Below are 14,832 nucleotides of genomic sequence, written 5' to 3'. Positions count from 1 at the left end.
ATGAACACAACAATGTCTCTCCCAAGGACTAAATCCCCTCTGAACACAACGGGGTGGCTAACAAGACAAGAAAAGGGAAACAGGAAATTCAATTCACAGCGCTGCTTACCACATTCCTTCTCATACAAAACCAACAATTTTTTGAAGCATAAAAGAATGAATTATTTCCAGCACCCAGGAAAGAACTATACCTGAGAGCTCAGTAGAAACAAATGGAATATAGATTTAACTGAGTTCATTGAACTGCCTGTGTGTGAGACCTTTGAAGAAGCATGTTGATTCTAGGTCATACACATAATCACCAGTCACAGCTGCTGAGGCGTAGGCTCTGTGGGACCAGCGAGGTAATACAGCAGAGAGGCTGTTTCAGGGGTACCTGATTCCCATATGCAATGTGTTTCTTCTCCTCCACTAATGTCCAGGATATAGATGCTGATGATGATCCAGTCATTTCATTTGCCTCAATGAGAATGACCTTCTGACTTTCAGAAACCATCCCAGACTTCCTGGCCACTGTTATTGCAGTCTGAAGATTGTCACCTGGAAGAAAGGAAGAGTATCCTGAGATGACATTGAACATATGGAACGAAACAGTGCAAAGCCTGATAAGCCACTGTAAGAAGTTTAGTCCTGGCTGGTGCCACAGCTCACTTAGCTAATCCTCTGCCTGTGGCACCGGCACCCCGGGTTCTAGTCCTGGTTGGGGCGCCAGATTCGGTTCGGTTCTGGTTGCTCCTCTTCCAGTCCAGCTCTCTGCTGTGGTCCAGGAAGGCAGTGGAGGATGGCCCAAGTCCTTGGGCCCTGCCCCCGTATGGGAGACCAGGAGAAGCATCTGGCTCTTGGCTTCGGATCAGCGCAGTGTGCCAGCTGTAGCAGCCATTTGGGTGGTGAACCAACAGAAAAAGGAAGACCTTTCTCTCTCTCTTTCTCTCTCTCACTGTCTAACTCTGCCTGTCACAAAAGAAAAAAAATTTAGTCCTTATTTTGGCGCTAGGGGAAATCATATCTAAGGTCTTTTTCAGCCCTGACCTGTGATTCCATGACTACTTTTCTGATGTGGCTACATTTCATCAGGGCACTTCAGGGCACTGACAGGACTGCTCTGCAACAGAGGCCCATTCTACCTCTACCACCTGGGAAAGATCTACTGATCCATTGGGATTCAGTCACCTGATGGAGAAATGTAACTACCTCTCTGTGAGGCCCCAGAAGCTGGATAGGAAAAGATCAAGCAGAACAACAAGAATCCATGCCTGATGAAGTAACACACCTGGAAACAGGTGCAAGCTAAAATCAAAATAGTAAGGAAATTCAAATGCAGCACCAAAAAAGAAAACAAAAAAGGTTTCCTAGAGAAATTCTCATCTTAACATATGACTTAAGAACTCTGATAATTCAATAGATGATTTGAAGGAGATATTGATCATTGCTGAGAAATGAAGTTTGGATATCCAAAAACTGGATTTGAAAAAAACTTAAAGCACAAAGTAAACTTATAAAAATATGACCATCATAAGATCAGACTGCAGCAACCCTTGCCATTGGAGATACAGCTGGGGGGAGAGCTGGGCATGAGTCTGGCCTGGAGCCCTGTTGAGGACAGGGTACCTGCTAACATATTGGGGGGAAAGGGAGCACATTTCTCTCCCCCCCCACTGTCTCCACAGTGGTGTCTGGCAACTGGCTGAGAGAGGATGGGCACCTTTTGGACATATGTAACAACTGTGCCACCTCTTGTGGCACACACAGCACTGGCCAAGATGAGAAGCCATCTTGTCATTAGCTGTGGCAGTGGCTGGGGGCCATGCACCCAGCAGTCAGCAACAAGAAAGCACCACTGTGGCACAGGAAGGGGCTGCAACCCACAGCTCTTGTGTATATGTGTGATCCAGGGATTTTACCAAAGAGAAAAATGTGCGCTCCCCACTGACTTCGAGTCTGGCTGGGAGGAATGATAGGGGGCTAGGCACCCACATGGGACTGTGAGGTGACCACAGCTTCTCAACATATCACAGGCTCTGGGGCCCAAACTGCCTGGGGGGAGCACTCACACGCAACTTGCTCTGGGAACATCTCTGCCTCTGTTTGAATGTCACAGTCTAGTAGGGCAGGGAAGATCCTCTGTACCCCATGATTATATGAACCTTCTGTGATGAGACTGTGGGAACTCTGCATGAGAGGGTGTAGGGTGTAGCTGGGTCTCTGGGCAATCACTGTAAGCAGCTCCACACACTAAGAGCTCCCTGATTGCCTGAGTTAAGTTATTGGTATGGGATCCAGGCTTATACAGATGGCCTGCACAGATCCTTTGTGTGGTTGTTACAGTAGCATGCATGAGTACTGTACCCACTGTGAGCTAACACCTGGACATTGATCACCTTGGAAAAGAGGAGGTGACAGTGTGACTATGCCAACAGAGATGATTAAACTTTCCTTTCTGATAAGAAAGCAGATCCCTCACTCCCAACTTAGGTGTCATTCAGGATACTCACCCCACCCTAGAGCACTGAATAGAGCTCCCTAGCCACACTCAACACATGCCTCTGGGTATTAACTGAAAAAGCAGACACTCCACAAAGCCACAGAGGCATAGTCCAAAGATAAAAGGCATCAGAGGAAAAAACCAACCAGTATCTCCATGAATGCCTAAAAATAATTCAGAAATTCGAGAAACAAGAATAAGGAAAACAACATGACCCTCACCAAAGGAACAGATCAATGCTTCAATATTAGAATGTGAAGATGAAGAGACTGATGAAATATCTGAAACAGAATTCAAAAGATTAATAATAGGATTACTCAGAAGCAATGAGAATAAAATTCAGGAATTAAAGAAACCAATACATGACAGGAATAAAAAATCTCGCATGAAATAGAGATTTTGAAAAGAAATCAAAATGAAATATTAGAAATGAAGAATTCAACATGTCAAATAATAAGTACAGTGGAAAGCCTTAACAACAGACTTGGTGAGGCAAAACAAACAGTAACTGGGCTAGAAGACATATCTTTGGAAATTTTTCAGTTAGACCAAAAAAAGAGAGAGAGAGAGATTAGAAAAATTAAAAGCAGTGTTGAAGATATATGGGATACTATCAAATGACCCAACATATAGGTCTTAGGCATTCCTGAAGGTATGGAAAGAGGGAATGGAATAGAAGGCCTACTCAGTGAAATAATTACAGAAAACATCCCTAATTTGGAAAAAGAAAGGGACATTCAAATACATGAGGAACAGAAATCCTTAAAGACATTACCAGAAAAGATCTTCACCACAACACATTGTAATCAAACTCTCCACAGAAAAACATAAAGAAAAGATTCTAAAATGTGCACAAGAAAAATGCCAGATTACTTTCAGATAATCTCCAATTAGACTCACAGCAGACTTCTCGTCAGAAATCCCACAGGCTAGGAGAGAATGGCAAGATATGTTCTAAGTCTTAAGAGAAAAAAATTGTCAATCCAGAATACTGTACCCTGAAAAACTCTCATTTAGGAATGAAGGTGAAATAAAGAAATTGAAAGTATTTGTCACCACCCTTCCAGCCTTGCAAAAGATGCTTAAGGATGTGCTTCACACAGAAACACAGAAACATGGTCATCACTACAAAAGAAAGTAAAGGAAGAAAATCTCCTAGTAAAAGTACAAAGGATATCCAAAGTAAACAACAGGAATATTTTTGGCAAAATGGCAGGGCAAAGTTGATACTTCTCAATAGTCACTTTGAATGTTAAAGGCCTCAACACTCCAGTTAAAAGATATTGACCAACAGAATGGATTAAAAAACAAAACCAAACTATTTGATGCCTACAAGAAACACATCTCACTAACAAAGATAAATGCAGACTGAAAGTGAAAGGATGGAAAATGATACTCCATGCTAACAGAAACCAAAAAAGAGCAGGTGTAGCCATCCTAATATGAGAAAAAATAGACTTTAACAGAAAAAAAAAACTGTTAAAAGAAGCAAAGGGCACCATGTAATGATTAAGGGATAAATTCAACAGCAAGATGTAAGTATTATAAATGTATATGAACCTAATTTTGGGCATCTATTTAAAAGAAATGTTAATGGATCTAAAGGTAGACATAGACTCAAATACAATAGTAATGGTATTTCAATAACCTACTTTCAGTAATAGACAGATAAACCAGACAGAAAATCAGCAAGAGAACAACAGAGTTAATTGACACTATAGACCAAATGGATCTAACAGGTATCTACAGAACTTTCCATACTAAAGTCATAGAATACAATAAAAAAATGAGAACAACAAAGAGCTAGTTTTTCAAAATAAAATAAGCAAAATTGACACACCATTGGCTCAACTAACCAAATTTTTAAAAAAAAGGGAGAAGATCCAAATCAATAAAATTACAGATTAAAGAGGAAATGTAACAACAGACACTGTAGGGAACCAGACCGGAGGAACCGTGCCCCTAAGATGGCGCCGACTCCCTGCTTCCGGGTTCTTCCTCATCTCAGGGAGTTCCCGCTCTTGCTCGCTCCTTCCCGCCTTAGATTTCCCGCTCTAGCTCGCTCCTTCCCGCCTTGCCACGAGATTGTCCTATCCCCGCGCTTCTAGCCTATCACCTGATTTGTGACGTGTATTGTGCATATAAACCCTTGCTACGCGGGTGTAAGGGAAGTTCCTGCCCAGAAGAGATCGAAGCTGGATCTCCTGCTTGCCGAGCAATAAAGGAACCCCGTGCAAAGTGTTCGGTCTCTGTCTCTTGCTGGACGAGGACGGCGCCGAGCAGCTGGTGGCCCGTACGGGGAACTTCCTCTACGTTACCCGGTAAGTAGAAGGTAAGCGAGGTCAGTCTTACCGTCTGGGCCCCGCGAGTGAGGTATATCTCGTGGTTGGAGGGTGGACGCACCCTAAGATAGCGGACGTGTTTCCCCGCTTTAAACTGAAAGAATAGCAGACTTGTTCCCCCGCTTTAAACTGAAAATAAGATAGCGGACGTGTCTTCCCGCTTTAAACTGAAAATGGGAAATTCATCTAGCCATTCAATGTTGCTTAATCCGTTAAAAGCATTATTGCGTAGCAAAGGGATTAAGGTTTCTAAGACCACACTTGTCAGGTTCCTTGGAAGTGTTGATTTCTTTGCGCCGTGGCTCACCCACGAGGGCCAAATAACTCTTGAGTCTTGGGAGAAATTAGGAAAGGATCTCCGGCGCACAGTTAACGATCCCCAGGAACCCGATATCGACCCCGTTGTTCTCCCCTTATGGGAACTACTGCGGGCGTGCCTCCAAGAGGAGAGGTCGGTGGGAGCGGACCGCCCGACTCTTACGGCGGTTCGCGAGGCTCTCGAGGAAGTTCGTTCTCAGAGCTCGGACGGCGCCCGGGACCTCATACAATTTAAGGACACGGGATGCCAGACTTCCTCACTGGCCTCAGGCTCCGAATGTGGCTCCGCCTCCTCTGAGTCTGAGGGGGAAGGGGACGGCGATCCTAAATCCCCGCCTCCTACGTATGCGCAGCTGCGGCAAAAGTTAAAAGATGCCTGTTTACGCCCTCTAGTGCCTACGGCTCCTCCTATCGATGTCGTGCCCGCCCATCAGATTAAAGACGCAGCGCCTCCTACTGGCGGTCATGTAGGCGTGCCTCAGCCCCATCTAACACCCGTGCCGCCATGGCCATTAAACGTCCCAAATGTGCCACCTTTTTCAGGCAGACAGTTTCATCAACAAGCCTGGAAACAGTTGCGAACTGGCGCTCCCGCTGCCCCCGCTCAGGCTTACCCTGTTTTGGCTTTGGGCACGCGAGAGGCCCGGCACGAACCATTGGACATGACAGTATTAAAACAACTTAAGGCTGCGGTCCATGACTATGGACCCACAGCCCCATTCACATTGTCACTCCTTGAATCAGTCGGCCAGTCCATTTTAACACCTAGCGACTGGACCCAATTGGCTCGGGCCTGTTTAAGTCCAGGCGGCTTTCTTTTGTGGCAATCTATGAATACAGAGTGCTGTCATGACCAGGCAGATGAAAATGCTGAGGACGGCCACCCTACGTGGAATGCTGATATGCTTTTAGGGCGTGGACCTTATCAGGCTGACCAGACCCAATTCCCTAGACAAGTATACAGGCAAATTTCCAACTGTGCCCAACGTGCGTGGAGGCAGGCGTCCAATCCAAGTGACTCAGCTAGCCACCTCACCAAGATCGTTCAGGGCACGGCCGAACCCTTCGCTGATTTTGTCGCTCGCATACTTGAGGCTGCGTCGCGTATTTTCCCTTCCGAGGTTGACGTTCAGCCACTGGTCAAACAAATTATTTTTGAGCAGGCTAATAAAGAGTGCAAAAACATTCTTCGACAATATAGACATAAATCTCTGGACTCCTGGTTAAAATACTGCAGAGATACCGGTGGGCCACTTACTAATGCGGGCCTAGCTGCGATGCTGGCAAAAGTCAAAAAAAACAGTCCAAAATCTAAATCGACCCGACCCCCCATATCTTCAGGACTTTGCTTCCAATGTCATCAACCGGGTCACAGAAAACGCGATTGCCCCAATCTCAGCCATGGGTATTCCACGGCACAGCCTTCAGGCATAGAGCCTTGTCGCCGTTGCCGCAAGGGCCCTCATAGGGCAGAGGTATGCCGTTCTGCTTTCGATATCGATGGCAACCCACTTACAGGTAGCGCCCAGGGGCCAAAAAACGGCCAGAGGGGGCTCCCCAACCCAGCGAGGAGCCCCCAAAATCAAATCTACTCTCAGGTTCCACCTCCCGTGTCTGCGCTACACCCAGTGCACCCTCAGCCCGTGCCACTCACGGGTCCGCAGGCCTGGACCTCCGCGCCACCTCCCCTCTCCTCTTAACTCCGGAGATGGGGGTACAATTAGTGGAGAGCGACTGCTCCGGTCCTCTGCCCCCGGATTCGGTTGGATTAGTGTTGGGTCGGTCCTCCGCCGCCCTCCGAGGGCTAGCTGTGATCCCCGGGGTAGTTGACTCTGATTTCACTGGTAAAGTAAAGATCATGGTTCAGGCCCCTCAGGGACCTTTAGTAATCAATCCTGGAGACCGTATCGCACAAATGTTATTACTGCCCAGTCTTCACTCTTTAATCCCAGCTAAAAACCACGTTCGCGGCGCTGGTAACTTTGGGTCCTCTGGCATTAATTTTACCGGCTTACATATGCTTTTAAATGAACGTCCCACTTTAGTGTTGCAGATTAATGGCAAGGACATTAAGGGACTTTTAGACACAGGAGCCGACAAATCCATTATAGCAACAAAGGACTGGCCTAGTACATGGCCTACAAATGTGGCGGAACAAACCTTGCAAGGACTTGGTTTTGCTCATTTCCCAAAAATCAGTGCAGCCTTGTTGTCATGGCAGGATAGCGAGGGTCATAGAGGACAGTTTTCTCCATTCATTTTACCTCTACCCATTTCCCTTTGGGGGAGAGACGTCCTGGCCGAAATGGATGTTGCTTTGGTCACCACTTCCCCTGCAGTACGATCTATGCTACAAAATATGGGTTACGTCCCAGGCAAGGGACTCGGTGTCCAGCTCCAGGGCCACCCTTCCCCCATTGAACCAAAACAAAGACCAAGTAAAGTTGGCCTGGGTTTTTCCTAGGGGTCACTGTTTCGCCTCCTAAACCAGTGGAGCCTTTACCCATCTCGTGGCTAACGGACGTACCCGTCTGGGTTCCACAGTGGCCCCTATCTCAGGAGAAACTGGAGGCAGTCAACACTCTGGTCTTGGAGCAGGTCAACGCTGGTCATTTGATCCCATCCACCTCTCCATGGAATACGCCTATTTTTGCCATCCGCAAAAAATTAGGTCAATGCAGACTCTTACATGATCTTAGGGCAGTCAACGCACAGATGCAGCCTATGGGCCCTGTGCAACGTGGTCTTCCTCTGCTTTCGGCACTTCCCAACCAATGGCCTGTTATTGTAATAGATCTTAAGGATTGTTTCTTTTCCATTCCATTGGACAAAAAGGATACCCCACGTTTTGCTTTTACTGTCCCCACCCAGAACCAGGAACAACCGGACAAGCGTTGGGAGTGGACAGTCTTGCCTCAGGGTATGACTAATAGCCCCACCATGTGTCAAGTCTATGTAGCCCAAGTACTAAAACCTCTTAGAGACCGATATTCCGACTGCAGGTGCCTACATTATATGGACGACCTACTGTGTGCAGCCCCCACAGCAGAGAGGCTCCTGGCCTTATACAGTACACTCCAACAAGTGCTGGAAGGGGCAGGGCTGCATATTGCACCTAATAAGGTGCAATTGTCGTCTGTAGTTTCTTATCTTGGGGCTATAGTCGCCCCTACTCAAATTAGACCTCAAAAAATTCAAATAAAAATCAATGCTATCTCCACTCTAAATGACTTACAAAAACTTTTAGGGGATATCAATTGGATTAGGCACTACCTTAACATTCCTAATGCTGCATTGCAGCCCCTCTTTAATATACTTAAAGGAGACCCGGATCTTGCTTCCCCCCGAACCTTCACCTCTGAGGCCAAACAAGCACTGTCAATTGTCAACGATGCCCTTAGTAAAGCTGCCCTAAAACGTTGGGACCCTGCGGGAGACCTTACTCTTTGGGTCCTCGACACCCTTAAACAGCCCACCGCGGTCCTATGGCAGGATGGGCCTCTCCTCTGGATCCATCCCTCAATGTCATCTACTAGATCTATTAGTTACTATCCCGTGGCAGTGGCGGAGATAACTCTCCTAGCCATTCAGAGGGCTATCCAACATTTTGGACGCGAACCATCCACCATTGTTGTCCCCTATTCCATGGAACAGGTACGTGTGCTAATCGCTTGTACTGATGCTTGGGCGGTTTTAGTCTGCTCCACTTCCGCAACTATTACAAACAGAACACCCTCTGATCCTTTGCTAACCTTTGTTCAGTCTCACCCAGTTATTTTTCCAAAGTCCACATCCCAAAAGCCCTTACAGGGAGCCCCAGTAGTGTATACCGACGGTTCTAAAACAGGAGTCGGTGCATATGTTGTTTCAGGATCTGTGCCAAAAACATTCCAATTCGCTACTAACTCCCCCCAGGTAACTGAACTTCTTATAGTTAACCAAGTCTTCTCTGATTTCCCCGGACCTGTCAATATTGTGTCTGATTCACGCTATGTGGTTAATTCTGTGTCTATCCTTGAGGCCGCAGGACTAGTCAATTCTTCATCCTCCGTAGCGACAGTTTTCCTCACCCTGCAAAAATCTATTTGGAATCGGTCTGCTCCTTTCTTTATTACTCATATTAGAGCTCATTCTTCCTTACCTGGACCCATGACCACAGGCAATGCTATAGCTGATCAAGCCACACGCCCCATTTGGATACTCCAATTTTCTTCCCCAGAAGAGCAGGCTATCCAGTTTCATTCAGAGTTCCATGTAAACGCAAAAACCCTTGCCGCCAAATTCGGTCTTTCTCGTGCTGCCGCTCGCGATATTGTTCGCCATTGTGCCGCATGCCCTACTTTAACCCCTGTGCCTTCGGTGGGGGTTAATCCCCGAGGATTACTACCAGGACATATCTGGCAGATGGATGTCACCCACATATCCGAGTTTGGGACCTTAAAGTATGTTCATGTGTCAGTTGACACCTGTTCCCAAGTAATTTTTGCTTCTCTGGAGACGGGTGAGCGTACCACCCATGTCATTAATCACTGCCTTGCTGCATGGGCAGCCTGGGGCAAACCAAAAACTTTAAAAACAGATAATGGTCCTGCATACACAAGTAAATCATTCCAAGATTTCTACACCCGTATGCAGGTACAACATAAAACTGGAATCCCTTATAACCCTCAGGGACAGGCCATAATTGAAAGGGCTCATCGAACCCTCAAGGCTTTTCTCTTAAAACAAAAGGAGGGAATTGCCACGGGCAAAACCCCTCGAATGCGCCTCTCCCTTGCACTGTTTACTATAAACTTTTTGAATTTGACAGATCATTCTATGTCCCCCGCTGAGAGACACATGTTAAAGGAGCCATCTTCACGAGGCTATGTCCGTTGGAAAGATGTCCTCACGGGAAAGTGGTACGGCCCGGATCCGGTATTATGCTGGAACCGAGGCGCGGTCTGTGTCTTCCCACAGGAATCTGGAAGAGAACCTCTCTGGATACCGGAAAGATTGGTCAGAAAAACAGCCCCGCCGCCACAAGATACACCTCTATCACCTACGGACGACATCTCCCCCGAGATAACCGAGATTACCACGCTCTCACAGGACGACAAATTGCAACAAAACAACGAGACGTGAGATGCACCCCTTCCGCTTCTTCATACTGGCAGCGGCTTTGCTCCCTGGCTCTTATGCGGGCTTTAACTCCAACCCCACTGCTTTACTGCAGAACGTAGGCAACCCTTGCGACTGCAAGGGGGGGACCAGCAACACCGTACTGCAGCGTACTCACATCGCCACAGCTGATTGTGGGGACAAAACTGCATATCTGCCCCTCCAGGGGATCCCCGGCCTACCACGCGGCTACATATGTGTGCCCAAACCCCGCGTTTCTGATCCCCATAGCAAAAACCACTCCTGTCCTTGCTTGACCTTTCAAGAATCCATGCACAGCTCTTGCGATTCCTCATACTTCCAATGCACTTCTGGCGGTCAGTCGTACTATGCCACCCAGTTACAAAGTACTCGCAGGTCCTCTAGTCCTGACCATTTGCCACAGGTAGTCCATTCATCCCCCTACCTCTCAGCCCCCTGTGTTGGTACGCCTGGACAGTGGGCGTGCTGGCGCACTACGGCACCCGTGCATATCTCTGATGGCGGAGGCCCACAGGACCAGCTCCGCCACCAACAGCTAACAAAGCGATTAAAACCCTCGTCCCCCCATCCCTACTCACGCCTCACATATGGACAATGCCTCCATCAGGCACACACCTTCCTCGAGTTGTCTTGTTCCCCCTCTCATTCATTGGGCTGTATCACCCATCCCTGACGGGGAGCGAAAACTGGGTATGCGAGACCAAAGGTACTGCAGCAGGAGTCCACCCGGGGGTTCCGGGGGTCCTGGGAGAGCATATGCATATGCATGCAGGTTCAATTCCCAGCCTGCCCCAGCAAAAGGGAATAAAAACTGATCCCTAACGGAGACATCAGGGGTTGTGGCCAGGCCCTTGAAGTTCCGTAACTAACGGATCACAAGCACGCTGGGTATGCACCTCTACTCTCTGCCTAGTAAATATTCTCCCGGCCCTCATGAGCCAGGGCCGTCGGGGATGTGATTTGTGCAAAAACAAAAGGAGGGAGATGTAGGGAACCAGACCGGAGGAACCGTGCCCCTAAGATGGCGCCGACTCCCTGCTTCCGGGTTCTTCCTCATCTCAGGGAGTTCCCGCTCTTGCTCGCTCCTTCCCGCCTTAGATTTCCCGCTCTAGCTCGCTCCTTCCCGCCTTGCCACGAGATTGTCCTATCCCCGCGCTTCTAGCCTATCACCTGATTTGTGACGTGTATTGTGCATATAAACCCTTGCTACGCGGGTGTAAGGGAAGTTCCTGCCCAGAAGAGATCGAAGCTGGATCTCCTGCTTGCCGAGCAATAAAGGAACCCCGTGCAAAGTGTTCGGTCTCTGTCTCTTGCTGGACGAGGACGGCGCCGAGCAAGACACCACAGAAATAATAAGAACCATCAGAAATTATTACAAAGAGCTGTATGCCAACATATCAGGAAACCTAGAAGAAATGGATAGATTATTGGACCCATACAACCTACCTAAATTGAGCCATGATGACATAGAAAACCTAAACAGGCTCATAAACAAGATGGAAATTGAATCAGTAATAAAGATGCCCCCAACAAAGAAAATCCCCAGACCAGATGGCTTCACTGCTGAATTCTACCAGACATTTAAAGAAGAACTAATTACAATTCTTCTCAAACTGTTCAAAACATTTGAAATGATGGGAATCCTCTCAAATTCTTTCTATGAAGCCAGCATCACCTTAATTCCTAAACCTGAGAAAGATATAACTGAGAAAGAAAACTATAGACCACTTTCTCTGATAAATGTAGATACAAAAATCCTCAACAAAATTCTAGCCAATAGAATCTAACAACACATCAGAAAGATCATTCACCCAGATCAAATGGGATTTATCTCTACTATGCAGGGGGGATTCAACATTCACAAATCAATCAATGTAATTCATCACATTAACAAACTGAAAAGAGGCCGGCACTGTGGTACAGTGGGTTAACACCCTGGCAGTGAAGTGTTAGCATCGCATATGGGCACTGGTTCGAGACCTGGATCTCCACTTCTGATCCAGCTTTCTGTTATGGCCTGAGAAAGCAGTAGAAGATGGCCCAAGTCCTTGGACCCTTGCACCTGTGTGGAAGACCCAGAAGAAACTCCTGGCTCCTGGCTTCGGATTGGCACAGCTCTGGCCATTGCAGCCAATTGGGGAGTGAACTATTGTGTGGAAGACCACTCTCTTTCTCTCTGTCTCTCCTCTCTCTGTGTAACTCTGACTAGCAAATAAATAAATCTGTCAAAAAAAAAAAACCTGAAGAACAAAAGTCATATGATTATCTCAATAGATGCAGAAAAAGAATTTGATAAAATACAACACCCTTTCATGATGAAAATTCTAAGCAAATTGGGTATGGAAGTAGCATTCTTCAACACAATCAAGGCAATTTATGACAAACCCACAGCCGTGATCCTAATGAATGGGGAAAAGTTGGAAGCTTTCCCATTGAGATCTGGAACTAGACAAGGATGCCCACTGTCTCCACAGCTATTCAATATAGACCTGGAAATTTTAGCCAGGGCCATTAGGCAAGAAAAAAAAAATCAAAGGGATACAAATTGGGAAGGAGGAAATCAAACCATCCCTATTTGTAGATGACATTATTCCATATATAGGGGATCCAAAAGACTCCACTAAGAGAATAATGAAACTCAGAGAAGAGTTTGGTAAAGTCACAGGATATAAAATCAATACAGAAAAATCAACAGCGACGGGGGCGGAACCAAGATGGCGGATAGTGAGGACGTGCACCTTAGCTGGGGAAAATAAAATTTCATAAAAGTGGAATTACTGTAGCCTCAGGAAAAGACTCAAGAAAAAAACTGCAGATGAAATGCTTCCGGATCTAGTGGATGTGAAACAGAGGACTTACAGGGAGCCCACCGCGTGGAAAACCAACCGAGACGAGACGAGCGGCGGGAGACGAGCCAGAGCCACAGAATCTCGCCAGTGCGGGAACCCGAGGAGGGTAAGACAAAGACCTCAGAAACCCAAGACATTGGGGGGGGGGGGGGACAGAGGCCTCTCCCTTCACTCACCAAGCAAAACAAAGAGCACTGCGATTTTACATATGTAAAGCGCAGCCAAACTCAGTAACTTTAGCGAAACTCGAGAACACATTGAGGGCTGCATAAACTCTTTGTGTGGTCCCAGGGGTAGATCAAACAAATACTCACAGAGGCCAGATTTCAACTACCCTCAACTCCACTCCCAACTGAGTCAAAAAAAAAAAAAAGAAGAGAGAGAGAGAGAGCCAGCAAGGAGCAAGTGAGTGAGCAATCTGGGAGAATCACTCTTTACACAGCCTTAAACCTGAAAAATCAAGCATAGCTCTCTGGCCACACCCATCACAGCCCCTAAGGATTCAACAAAGCAGACAGCTCACTTAGAGGAATAGTATAACGAGAAAAAAAACACCACAGCAAAAAAAAAAAAAAAAAAAAAAAACCGCCATAAATTATCTCCAACATGCCAAACAACAAACATAGAAGCCGAGGTAACAAGAGCAAGGAAGACGCTATGACGCCCCCAAGTGAACAAGACACGCCAATGCAAGATTATGAAGATGAAGAGATAGAGGAAATGCAAGAAGCAGATCTCAAAAAAATGATAAGAACATTAAGAAGTTCTCAAAAACAAATTCTTGAACTACAGAAATCCTTAATGGACAAGATAGAAAATCTCTCCTGTGAAAATGAAATATTAAGGAGGAATCAAAATGAAATGAAACAACTAGTAGAACAGGAAACTGAGATAGTGACAAAAAACCACAATGAAATGAAGAACTCAATAGATCAAATGGCAAACACATTAGAGAGCCTTAAAAACAGAATGGGTGAAGCAGAAGAGAGAATATCGGAATTAGAAGACAGAGAACAGGAAAGGAAACAGTCAAATCAAAGAAAAGAAGAAGAAATCAGAAATCTAAAAAATACTGTCAGGAATCAACAGGATACTATTAAAAAACCCAACATTCGGGTTCTAGGAGTTCCTGAAGGCATGGAAAGGGAGAAAGGATTAGAAGGCCTTTTTAGTGAGATACTAGCAGAAAATTTCCCAGTTTTGGAGAAGGACAGAGACATCTTAGTACAGGAAGCTCATAGAACCCCTAATAAACATGGCCAAAAGAGATCCTCACCACGACACGTCGTAATCAAACTCACCACAGTGAAACACAAAGAAAAGATCCTAAAATGTGCAAGAGAGAAACGCCAGATTACTCTCAGAGGATCTCCAATTAGACTTACAGCTGATTTCTCATCAGAAACCCTACAAGCCAGGAGTGAATGGCGAGATATAGCCCAGGTACTAAGAGAGAAAAACTGCCAGCCCAGAATATTAGATCCTGCAAAGCTCTCATTTGTGAATGAAGGTGAAATAAAGACCTTTCACAGCAAACAGAAATTGAAAGAATTTGTCGCCACTCGTCCAGCCCTGCAAAAGATGCTTAAAGATGTCTTACATACAGAAACACAGAAACACGGTAACCAATATGAAAGAAGGTAAAGGAAGGAAACCTCACAGCAAAAGACCACAAGAATCTCAAACCAGATATTAGAAA

The 14,832-nt window shown here is 46.2% G+C and overlaps 1 protein-coding gene across 1 annotated transcript in view; it reads right to left on the bottom strand.

Moving 5' to 3' along the window:
* The window catches only part of ATP13A4 (ATPase 13A4), a 172,291-nt gene that overhangs the window by 54,101 nt on the left and 103,358 nt on the right, over positions 1 to 14,832 (bottom strand). Inside the window, exon 20 of the mRNA XM_062181236.1 lies at positions 377 to 540. Within this exon, the coding sequence (XP_062037220.1) occupies positions 377 to 540 (164 nt within the window). The remainder of the gene's footprint in view (positions 1 to 376; positions 541 to 14,832) is intronic.

Source organism: Lepus europaeus, chromosome 2 (assembly GCF_033115175.1).
Source record: "Lepus europaeus isolate LE1 chromosome 2, mLepTim1.pri, whole genome shotgun sequence".
Classification (NCBI taxonomy): Eukaryota; Metazoa; Chordata; class Mammalia; order Lagomorpha; family Leporidae; genus Lepus; species Lepus europaeus.
Note: the sequence above shows the minus strand (reverse complement) of the source record. Positions and strands in the feature narration are given on the sequence as shown.